Source organism: Myodes glareolus, chromosome 15, assembly GCF_982192425.1.
Source record: "Myodes glareolus chromosome 15, mMyoGla1.1, whole genome shotgun sequence".
Taxonomy (NCBI): domain Eukaryota; kingdom Metazoa; phylum Chordata; class Mammalia; order Rodentia; family Cricetidae; genus Myodes; species Myodes glareolus.
This window is the reverse complement of record NC_142040.1, coordinates 72,634,057-72,646,284: the sequence shown is the minus strand read 5'-3', so window position 1 is coordinate 72,646,284 and position 12,228 is coordinate 72,634,057. Positions and strand designations below refer to the sequence as shown.

The 12,228-nt window shown below is 39.5% G+C and overlaps 1 protein-coding gene across 1 annotated transcript; it reads left to right on the top strand.

Moving 5' to 3' along the window:
- The first annotated feature begins 43 nt into the window (after nt 1-43).
- On the top strand, nt 44-11,762 carry LOC148119726 (uncharacterized). Its single transcript, XM_087896996.1, has 5 exons — nt 44-211; nt 1,431-1,498; nt 7,129-7,255; nt 8,242-8,337; nt 9,152-11,762. The coding sequence occupies exons 1-5, from the start codon at nt 166-168 to the stop codon at nt 10,579-10,581; spliced, it is 1,767 nt and encodes a 588-aa protein (XP_087753122.1). The 5' UTR covers nt 44-165; the 3' UTR covers nt 10,582-11,762.
- Nucleotides 11,763-12,228: the final 466 nt, after the last annotated feature.

The following is a 12,228-nucleotide window of genomic DNA, read 5'->3' as shown; positions in this document are numbered from 1 at the left end:
TGCGGACTTATGGGAAATGTAGTTTCAGTCATTCTGACGTCACGAGCAAGGACCGCACTGTGGCCTTCTGATTTCCTTCCACCCTCCGCGCTTCCTTCTCCAATTCGGACTCAAGTGTTTTACTACCCTGCTGGGGTTGCATCTCTGAGCTCAGGTCGGTTCGGGATGCACGGCAGCCCAGCATGTCTGAGGGATCGTGCAGGGGGACCCGGTAGGTCCATTGTAGAAGGAGTGGACACGGGGCCCATGGGAAGCAGGAAGAAACTCACTTTGGATTTGCTGTTCCAACCTAGGCTGCTCCACCGAGTCAGGATTTAGGTCCGCGCCTGGGAGAGAAGCTACGGGGTCGGTGCTGGGTCCCCTGCTGCTCCAGTCCTCCCGGGATCTCGCTCCCGGACAGGGCGGGTCGGCTGGCTGCCGGCCCCTGGGGCTGTGCCGGGAGCTCACTTTCCAGCTCGCCTGGGAAGCCTGCTGCCACCAGCGGACTCACTCTGAATGGCTGTAGTCAGGATTCTCATTGGTCTAGAGTAGAAAGTGGAGCTTCTGGTCCCTACTGCGCTGTATTAGTATTTGGTTGTAATGAGAGTCCTAGGAAGGGCATGCTTAGTGTTATTTGACAAATTCAAATTCCAGATAGGACACGACGGTTATTTTACTGGAGCTCCCAAACCTTTGTACTGCATTCTGTAGCTGACTAGTCAGGGAGAAGTGCTATGCATGCCGCTAGTGCATTTTATCACAGATCTCTCACAGAGAAGGTTCCGTACATAGACAGACGTAGTTTCAGACATCAAGGGGACGTCTCTTTATTGCTAGTTGTGCACTAGAAGTTTGGAATAAAATAATGCCTTTATACTATAGAAAATGATTCCTTTCTTAGAGGGTCGGTGTCTGTGAGCCTCCTTTAATCTCCTCCCTTGCCAGAGTCTGATCACTTAAAAGTCTTTAATAGTTAGGACAATTTCAATTTGGAGCTCAGGCATTCTCTCCTATTAGATAACAGGATACATAGAAGTTGTGAGAAAAATAGAAAATAGTTTTTTCAAGTATATATCCAGCTGCTGTTGTAAATGATAAAAAAAAAAAAAAAAAGTGAGCAATCTCAATGCATTCCGTGGAGGAAAAACGTGCTGGCAGGCGTGCCGTTTTACTGCATTCTGAAGATTGATGGAACAGATTCTCAGGCTGTATCAAAAATAAGTATAGGTGAAAATTTGAAGAAAATTTAACTTCTAAACTTGTAATTTCTGTTCAACCTTTTTGGTCTCTAAGGAAATTTGTCAAACATGCCATTATCTTTGCATGTCTTAAGCATCATATTGCCCAGAGGAAATACTTTTAAATATTTTATAAATTTCTTTTACTCCTTATTAGTTTTTTCATTTCTATCTCAAATCTGATTACTTTGTTATTTTAAATTTTTGTGCCAGGACAGAACATCAATATTAGCAAGACTGTGGTGGTGCACGCCTTTAGTCATAGCACTTGGGAGGCAGAGGTAAGCAGATCTCTGAGTTCATGGCCAGTCTGGTCTACAAGAGCTAGTTCCAGGACTGGCTCCAAAGCTACAGAGAAACCCTGTCTCCAAAATCCAAAATAAAGAGGCATGGTATTTATTCATTTATTTTGTTGATGTTGCTGTTAAGTGGATCAATCTACAGTTTTCCTTCAACATCAGAGATCTGAGAAGGAGAAATTAGAGCAGGAAGTCTAATCCAGATGGCTCTGTGTCAATTAATAAATATTTTAAATGTCATGTCCAATGGATCTCTAAGGATTTTGAGGATCATCTATGAAGTGTGCCTGAATTTACACAAACTTTCCATGTATTTCCATGTATTTACTGCTCTATTTGAAAACATGTATGGAACTAAAACTTGTTCTCGTTAATGAATTACATTGTTGCTAAGTTTAACTACATAGTTTTGAGCACACGGAAGAATTGAATCATCTCTAAGGTGACTGATCATTAACTTGTGTGTTTTAATTATCTTTCACAATTTATAATAAGTTAGTAGCTTCTATAAGATGAGGATTTTACAGTTTTATCCCTGTTAAGCTTGAGCCTTAGCATTGAAGTGAAACTTTAAAATGTAGTTCTAGTTCATAAAGACAAAAATGCGAGTCATATTTTTTTAAGTTGGTTTCTACTAGCTTGAATAGACCTTGGGAATTTAGGCCTCACTCATAAAACATCTTTTTTTTATTTTAAAAATTTTAGAAGTCTAGTGTTTACAAAGAAATAAATGATTAAACTTATACTTAAACAAAGACATAAATTGTTAGACATACATCTCTCAGTCAGCTTTTTGTCAACTTGAATAATCATTATAACCTTAGGAATTTAATGCTACAGAAAATCCATTCTAATCTAAACTGCATTAGACACCTGCTGTTGACAGTTTGGTTTATAAAAAATTACAATAAAACCTAAAGGGAACAGTGTACTAGGAAGTTTATAGGACTGCGTAGTTGGTTTTATACATCATAGTCATCTTAATCCAAACGATGGTGAAGGCATACGGTGTGTGTTCTTCAATGTTTCTACAGATGACTTCTGAACACATGGCTGTTTTCATCCTGATGAGGTCATCAGTCCAGATGGAAGCAAATCACGTTGTTACTATTTTAAACTTTCTATTTTTGCAGTGTTTTGTTATAGACCTATATTCCTGAACAAGAGTTGAATCATATGTGTAGTATACTGTAGTAAATGAAAATTTAACTATCAGCATATTTATACAAGCATCAAGCTAAATTTTTGTTATTTTTTTCACCATATCAATGTATTTATTAGCCATGAGATTTAAAATTTATAGATAAAAGAGAGAGATTTTTAAGCTCCGTGTGCTAATTTATACATGAGGTTAGTAAAAATAGTCAAGGGTTGGAAAATACTTAATCAAAGTTGATTAATAAGACAACTTTGGATTGTTGAGCTGTATAATTCAGGAATGCATAAAATATTTTCTGAGGAATATATACTATCTCTATGTAAAATTTAGGCTCCCTTGTTTTTTCAAAAAGCCATATATAGAAGCATTAAACGTAATAACTATAAGATTTTTAGATGTAATTTCACGCAAAGCCTACTTAATATTTTTTTGAAAAAATCTTAGATAGGTATCCTTTGGATAGTGATTATCTTAGTTACGGTGTCTGTTGCTGTGAATAGACCCCGTGACCATGACAATTCTTAGGAAAGAATATTTTTAATTGGGGTGAGTTTATGGTTCAGAAGTTTTGATCCATTATCATCATGGCAAATAGCATGCAGGCAGACATTGTGCTGGAGAAGGACCTGAGAGTTCTACATCTTGACTCTTAGGCAGCCAAGTATTGGGTTTGACTTGAGCATGTATGAGACCTCAAAGCCTGACTCCACAGTGACACACTAACAGTGCCACACCTCTTAATACTGCCACTTCCCGTGGCCAAGCATTCAACACAAGAATCCACGGGGGCCATACCTGCTCAAACCACCACAGTGATTATAGATCCTGAGTCAGATGATACTGCAACCTGCCAATTATTAGTACAGAACAAATATCCATCCTGCATTTTCTTTGTGGTGTGATAATCACTGAGGTTCTTTACCAATAAGGGACTGAATCTATAAACTACCCAACAGCAGTACTTAGGAAGCTAATAACCTGCTCTGTTTCAGGTGTTCTATTTCCTGGTAGCAAAGTTTTCATAAAGCTACTTAACGAGCAGAGCCAAATCATTGGAAGTGATAGATTAGCACTTACTTGTTTTAAATAGCAGTAATTATAAATTTTTCCATTTTAGTTTATTTACTGTGAAAGTTAAGCACACTCATTTAATACAGATTTTCCAGATGAGCAGGAGAAGAGAATATCATCCATATATTGCAGGACTAGTAGCTCAGGGAAATTTTTTTATTATTATTAAAAATTTCCACCTCCTCTCCTCTGCCTTCTCTCCCTCCCCCTCCTTCTCCAGGCCAAAGAGCAATCAGGGTTCCCTACCCTATGGGAAGTCCAAGGTCCTCCCCTCTTCTCCCAGTTCCAGGAAGGTGAGCTTCCAAACAGACAAGGCTCCCACAAAGCCAGTCCATGCAGTAGAATCAAAGCCCAGTGCCGTCATCCTTGGCTTCTCAGTCAGCCTCCACCGTCAGCCACATTCAGAGAGTCCAGTTTGATCACATGCTCCATCAGTCCCAGTTCAACTGGCCTTGGTGATCTCCCATTAGATCTGTCCCACCATCTCAGTGGGTGAATGCACCCCTCACGGTCCTGACTTCCTTGCTCATGTTCTCCCTCCTTCTGCTCCTCATTAGGACCTTGGGAGCTCAGTCCAGTGCTCCAATGTGGGTCTCTGTCTCTGTCTCCATCCATGACCAGATGAAGGTTCTATGGTGGTATGCAAGATATTCATCAGTGTGGGTATAGGACAAGGCCAATTCAGGTACCCTTTCCTCTGCTGCTCAAGGAATAAGCTGGGGACATCTCCTTGGACACCTGGGAACCCCTCTAGAGTCAAGTCTCTCGCCAACCCTAAAATGGCTCCATTAATTAAGATATATACTTCCCTGCTCCCACATCCACCCCTCCTTCATCCCAACCATCCATTCCCTCAAGCTCTCCCCATCCTCCCCTTCTCCCTTCTCTTCCCCCATCTCCCCTTATCCCCACCTCACCTACACCCCCGTGCTCCCAACCCCTGCCCAGCAATTTTGTTAACTTCCAATATCCAGAAGGATAACTATGTTTTTCTTTAGAGAAGCTAAATAAGAAGGTGAACCTAAAGCTCAGGGAATTTAAACAGTGTTAGCTTAAGTGTTTTATGTCCTAATTTAATGTTTTGCTACTAGAACTTTTAATTTTTCCCCATTTCAATTTAACCCCATGAATGGAATATTAACTAATCTCTATTGAGTTATTGCTCCTATTCAGGGAAAAAAAAATAAACTCACAAGAATCAGCAGATAACAACAACAACAACAAAATCTAAACAATGGGGCAGCCAAGTTGGCCTATGGTGTCCCTGCAATGCCCTGCCAACCCTTTCTTAGACCCGGGGTGTTACAGAGGCCTCTCTCTCTATCCCAGTAGGAGAAAAGGGCCATGTGGCCAGGGGACTTTGGCTTTCAATCAAATTGCTTAAAAAGACTAAACAAACATGGCTGGCCTGGAAGCCAAGCAACTAATTAATATATTGAGCCTTGCTGTGACCTCCCAAGATGTGTCCAGCAAGGGAAAAAATGTTATTTTTTGTTTGTTTGTTTGTTTTGTATACATGTGTATGTGCGTACATTTTGTTTTGTTTTCTTTGACTCCCATTCTCGTTTACAAAACTGATTGACAAGGATTTTTCAATCCTTCTCCATGGGGTCTGGTGATATTAGTTCCTATGAGAATACAGTGGAAGAGGTTTTGCTCTGAATATTTCATCCCTCTGGATCTGGAAAATTTTTCAGTAAGTGTACAAAACGCTGTCACAGGGTCCTGAGAAGAACCTGTATTTCTCCCAATCTCCCATTAAAGATCATGAACCATTTAAGTGAGTGTTGTCTGTTTGCCCGAATATCTACTGAAAGAAAAACTTCCTTAACTTCTCCTAGGACCAAGTCACACACTGTGTTTGTTCCTCCAAGCTTTATTGCTGGTACAGAAAGTGTCCACATGGAGTTAAGAATGAGACTCGGGCCAACACCACTTTAGCCAGCACTGGTTCAAAACTTTCTCGAGTTTGATTATGCAGTTTATTTTCCTTACAAACTAAAACACAGTTATACTTTGGGAAATGGATTCCATCTCAACATTGTGACAGCAAAGCTTTAGCCATGACTGCACTGGACCTCCTTTTCAATGTGCATCACTTGGTGAGACGCCTGTGACCTTTACCCTGAGAGTGGGTTCTTATTCTCAGAGGAACAGAGGTCAGGGTAAAGGTGTAAGGAGGACTGGTTTGTACTAAACATAAGCTTAGGTTTTATTGACTGAGAATGCAAATTACAGGGGACCACTTTCCTTAAGATAGGCTTTATTCATTGAGAGACAAAGCTCAGAATTAGGGTCTGGACAATGCCTTGGGTTTGGGGTGGTGTTGAGATTCAGGTGATGGATCCAAAAAGTAGGAGAAGATCACCACTGTGTAAGACAACATCCACTCCAGGCTTCCTAGTGAATAAACATCAGTCATTTCCTTCCATTGAAGAAAAAAATCCTTCAAGTTTAACAATTCTGGTTCCTCTAATGCTTTTTTCTATCTGCACCTTCTGCATCATTCCCTTTGTCCTTTCATGAGGGCATCTGAGAAATTTGAGAAAGTGTAAGTCCCCACTGAACTTATTGCTAAATTGCCTAATTAGAAATTTGTTAAAAATACTCTTAACTCCATTTTGTCTACAAATTGTTCATTTATTGTTCTGCCTCTTGGTGGCAGAAACTCAAGTCCCTTGGTGCAGACATTTGCATCACTCTGTGCAGACTCAGGAGACAAAGCTGAGCCCAGAGTTGCTGGGTCAGATCTGCGTCCTCACTGTATATATCATTTGTGGTTGCTTATGGGCTGAGCAGTACCCTCTCCATCTCCATAGCTCTGTAATGTTAGAAATCTATGTTATATTTGCTGTATTATGATATTAGCATGGGACAAAATCCTTATCTGATCTCAAGATTTTATTGTTTATTTATTCATGTTGTGTGCATGGTTGTAATGCTAGTGTCCTTGTATAAGGCATTGTCTGCTCCTCTGGAACTGGAGTTACAGACAGTTGTGAGCAGCCATGAGAATCCTGCCTCCTGAGAATCCACCCCAGGACCTTTGGAAGAGCAGTCAGTGCTTTTTACTTCTAAACCATCTCTCCATCCTGAACAGTCCTCTTTTGGAGATACACTCATTCTTGATTTTATGGTTCTTATGACTAAAATATCCCTGGAGTTTCTAGGATCTTCTGCCATTCATTGTCCTTAATGATGAATCCTGTGCAGCATCACAGTACTACATCAGACTTGTTTACGGATATTTTTACCTATATCAGAAGGGCTTCTAGCTCTCTTCTCACTCTTGGTGACCTTTATTATGCCTCCTGTTATTTGTGCTTTTATTGTTGATTTAATTAGTATAATATATAGTATTTATTCATTTTCTTCATTTCAGGAAATGGTGTCATTCAGTGATGTGGCCATTGATTTCTCTGCAGAGGAGTGTGAATGGCTGGACCCTGCTCAGTGGAATCTGTACAGGGATGTGATGTTGGAGAATTTCAGCAACCTTGTGTTCCTGGGTGGGTTGTCCCATTTTTAAATTGTTGCTGCCTTTTAAGCCCTGACTCTCCTAAGCAGGAACTGCAGCTGCAGCGTTATCAGCAGTGGTTGTGTCATAGGAGCTGCAGCCTGAGGGAATTCTGTTCCCTCCTGCACCGCCTCTTTGAAAGCTATGCAGGGAACTTACATAAATCTCTGTCCTCCTAAAGAACTCAATATTTGGAGGCTGAGGTGGACTTTTTCTCCTCAGACAGGCTGAATAGCAAATAGCTCACCTCCTCTCCTTGCTGTGTCTACGAAAAAGCTCTCATTCTTCTCCCCACCCGGACTTAAAAGCCCTTCTCCACCTGGCTCCTTCCTACCTCTTCCAGTCAGCTCGTTGCTGACGCAACCTCCTGAGCACAGGTGAATTTTATTTAGTCAAACAAATGTAACATATCTTTCCATTGTTAAGCAAATGTTCCAGGTGATGAACAAAATCAACACACATTGAAGTAATATTCCACCACATGTGTGAGGGAAACTTCCATGATGAACTCTTAATTAACTGTCAGCATCAAACTTGATTTCTTTCTACAGTATCTCAAGGGAGCTTGTGCTTCCAACAATGAAATTCATGGGGCAAATTTTAGGGAACTTAAGGAGAGTATTCCTATACCTTAGAATGATTTTATTTCTTCTTGTGTTCATAACACCTTCACATCCTTTTTAGAGGTATCCTTTATGTTGGGGGTAATGTTATAAAGTAAGTGGCATGAGTGGGAAGCATCCATGTTAAAAAGAATTCCACACCTTTTGATTTTAATAATTTTATTTGTAAATGAGGGACATGAAGCTCAAACCATGCAAATACTCTTAAACATGGCCCCATCGGGAAATCCATGAAGAACTAATCCTCTATCATCATTGATTATATCCTCTCATTCCTTATATATACAGTCCTAGACAGGACATGTGATCCCTAGTAGAACACACTAATAAGGATGTTCTCTTTTCCCATAAACAGGACTTATCTCCTCTAAGCCATACCTGGTCACATTTCTGGAGCAAGAACATGGACTTTCAGACATGAAGAGACTAGGAGCAGCTGCCATGGAAACAGGTGTGTAGGAATGAGGGGACAGAGGCCAGGGTGAGAGGCCAAAGATCCAGCAGAAAGCCAGGCTTTATTAGCAACATTAACTCACAATGTTGTGATGGACATACGGTTTAAAGGATTTCATTTGTATTCTGCTGTGAGAAGAGGATGTTTATGATGCATTGATTCTGTCATGCTTTGTCCTTCTCCCATCAGGTCAGCTCATGTTTACAGTAACTGACTGAGCTCTGTAATTTCTACGTAAACACTATGTGTTTTTTATAAGTTGGTTAATAGATCCTCATTCATGAGATGTGCATAAATCCTCCTGTCTTCAATCCTTGAAATATTTTATTTAATATTGAATGGCATAGTTTTCTACTTATTCAACTGAATTTTCATACCTTCCAAAACTAAGCATTTAGGATGTATATAAACTATTAAATTATGTGTCTTCCAACTTAAACTACATTTACACCTTGTGTTCACCTGGACATAAAATTTCCCTATGTATTTAGGTGTCTCATTTAAATTAGCATCGTAGTTTTTTTCTTAAAGATTGAAATTATGCCTTCCCTACATATTTGGCATAGATTAATATTCATTTGTTTCTACGTTCTATGTTGTCCTGGTCTTGTCTTTCACGTCTAATTATGTAATTTCAACCTATCTTGGTGGTTTTAATTAGGATGCATTGAATATATCTTTAGAATATTGAATGTAGCATTAGTAATATTGAAAAATACAGGTCTGAGCTAATGTTTCTGTTTTTAAAAATAAACATAAATATAGAGAATTTTGCTCAGGTTTCAATCATTTCTCAACTTTTACTCACCAGAAAACAAACACTCTTCTGGCAAAGAATGTGGCAAAGCTCCTCCTTGGAACTCACAACCTATTAGCCACCAGCAAATTAATCTAAGAAAGAAGCCATATAAGTGTGAAGAATGTGCTAAGACTTTCCGTTCTCCATCCTTACTTTGTGTGCACAGGAGAATACATACAGGAGAGAAACCCTACAACTGTGAAGTATGTGGCAAGGCCTTCCGTGCTCCATCATTACTTTCAAAACACAAAATTGTTCATACAGGACAGAAATCCTACAAGTGTGAAATATGTGGGAAGGCCTTCTATTTTCCATCACGACTTTCTCTACACAAGAGAATTCATGTACGAGTGAAACCCTACAAGTGTGAAATATGTGGAAAAGCCTTCTGTTTACCCTCACTACTTTCTGAACACATGAGAATTCATAGAGCAGAAAAACCCTACAAGTGTGAAACATGTGGCAAGACCTTCAATTATCCATCACAACTGTCTCTACACAGTAAGATTCATACAGGAGAGAAGCCCTACAAGTGTGAGGTATGTGGCAAGGCCTTCTGTTTTCCATCAAAACTTTCTCTACACAATAAAATCCATACAGGAGTGAAACCCTACCAGTGTGAGGTATGTGGCAAGGCCTTCTATTTTCCATCCCAACTTACTGCACACAAGAGGATTCATACAGGTGAGAAACCCTACCAGTGTGGTGTATGTGGCAAGGCTTTCTATGTTTCATCACAACTTTCTGTACACAAGAGATTTCATACGGGCGAGAAACCCTACAAGTGTGAAGAGTGTGGGAAGGCCTTCTGTGTTCCATCACAATTTTCTGAACACCAGAGAATTCATACAGGAGTCAAACCCTACAAGTGTGAAGTGTGTGGGAAGGCCTTCTGTGTTCCATCACGACTTTCTGAACACAAGAGAGTTCATACAGCAGAGAGATCCTTCAAGTGTGAAGTATGTGACAAGGCCTTCAAAAGTAAACCAGTACTGTCTGTACACAAGCGGATTCATACAGGAGAGAAACCCTACAAGTGTGAAGTGTGTGGCAAAGCCTACAGTCGGCGATCAGGGCTTTCTGTACACATTTGGTTTCATATAGGAGAGAAACCCTACAAGTGTGAGGTGTGTGACAAAGCCTACAACAGTCGAGCAGGACTGTCCGTGCACACGAGGGTTCATACAGGAGAGAAACCCTACGAGTGTGAAGTGTGTGACAAAGCCTACAATAGTCGATCAGGGCTGTCTGTACACAAGAGGGTTCATACAGGAGAGAAACCCTTCAAGTGTGAATTATGTGACAAAGCCTACAAGAGTCGATCAGGACTCTCGGCACACAAGAGTTTCCATACAGGAGAGAAACCCTACGAGTGTGAAGTATGTGGCAAAACCTTTAAAAGCCCATCAGCATTTTCTGCACACAAAAAAATTCATACGTGAGAGAAACCCTCCAAGTGTTAGGTATGTGTCAAGGACTTCTATGTTCCATCACACGTTTCTGAACACTAGAACAGTCATACAGGAGTGAACCTCTTCTAGTGTCAAGTGTGTGACAAAACTTTCTATATTCCATCACAACTTTCTGTACACAAGAGGATTCATATAGAAGAGAAACCCTACAAATGTGAAGTATGTGGTCAGGCCTTTATTGGTCTGTTATAACGTTCTATATATATAACCATTCATACAGGAGAAAGACATTAAAATTGTAAAGTGTGGCAACAATTTCTATCCTCCATCAGCACTCTCTAGACACAAGAGGAATCATACACGATAGGACCCTGGAAGTGGGAAGTATGTGTCATGGTTCCATGCTGCATCATTATTTAAAGTACTTGATTGGATTTATACAAGCCTATGTGGAAAGGCTTCTGTTCCATCATGACTTTCTGTACAGAAGAGCTTTCATATAGAAGAGAAATCATACATGTGTTTAATGTGTGGCATGTCCTTCAACTACTCATCAGGACTACCTATATACATGAGCATTCATACAGGAAAGAAACCCTAAAACAGAGAAGTATATGGCAAAGTCGTCCACTTTCCATCATTACTTTCAGAACACAAGACATTCATATAGGAGAGAAACCCTACAAATATATGTGGCAAGATCTTTAAAATGTCACAGATTCTTTCTGCTCATTTAATAATCCATTCTGGAAATAAACCCTACAAGTTTGAACAATGTGAAAAAGCCTTGTATTAAATGTCATACCTAACTCAGCACAAATTCACTCACAATGGAAGAAACCTTCCATATGTGAAGAATTGTGGAAAACTGTTTATACCAGAAAACTTAAGGAACATCAAACAATTCATTCTGGAGAGAAACCCTACAAGTGTAAAGAATGTGACAAAGAATTTAGAGATTTCATAGCATGTTCTTAGACCAGATTATTTATATTAGAGAGAAACATTGTGAGTGTAGAGAATGGCAAGACCTTTCAGCAGTCTTTTGGTCTTAAACAACATCAAACAATACACTTGTGAGAGAAACCCTGTGAAGAGTGTTCCATGTCTTTTGCACTTAATTAGAACTTTTTGAAATACCTGATAATTAATGCTCAAGAGAAATGCCACTACTGCCAAAAATGTTAAAAAAATAAAAAATTCTTTAATAATCTTTCGAGTGTTTGTCAAGACAAGGTAGTTCAAATTGCAGTGAGATAATACTAATGACCAAATGTTTATGAAATGTTTTATACTTCTGAATACCCTAAAATATATCAAAAAATATTCTGGATAGAAACCCTACAGATGGGGAGTACACTGTGGACATCCTGCTGTGTATTTGTTGCTTTTATTGACTGATTACTAAAGTTGTTTGGGTCCATGCCTTAGCAGATTAACACTAGGCAGTAAATGCAAAAAGAGAGACTATGTATCATCAGAGAGAAGCCAAGAAGCTAACAAAGGAGAAAGATACCAGAACATTATCAGTAAGCTACAACCTCACTGTGATACATGGATTAATAGAGATGGCTTAATTTAATATTAGACCACAAATGTCATTAGTGTCAAAAATATAAAAAAAAACCTTTAATAAGGTTTCTACTCTTTCTCAAAACAAGGTAGTTCAAACTTTAA

Excerpts from the sequence above, each read along its gene's own strand:
- LOC148119726 (XM_087896996.1), top strand. The coding sequence starts at position 166 with ATGCACGGCAGCCCAGCATGTCTGAGGGATCGTGCAGGGGGACCCG. Across the intron at positions 1,499-7,128 it reads ATAGCACTTGGGAGGCAGAG|GAAATGGTGTCATTCAGTGA; the intron begins GTAAGCAGATCT and ends TCTTCATTTCAG. Across the intron at positions 8,338-9,151 it reads AGCAGCTGCCATGGAAACAG|AAAACAAACACTCTTCTGGC; the intron begins GTGTGTAGGAAT and ends TTTACTCACCAG.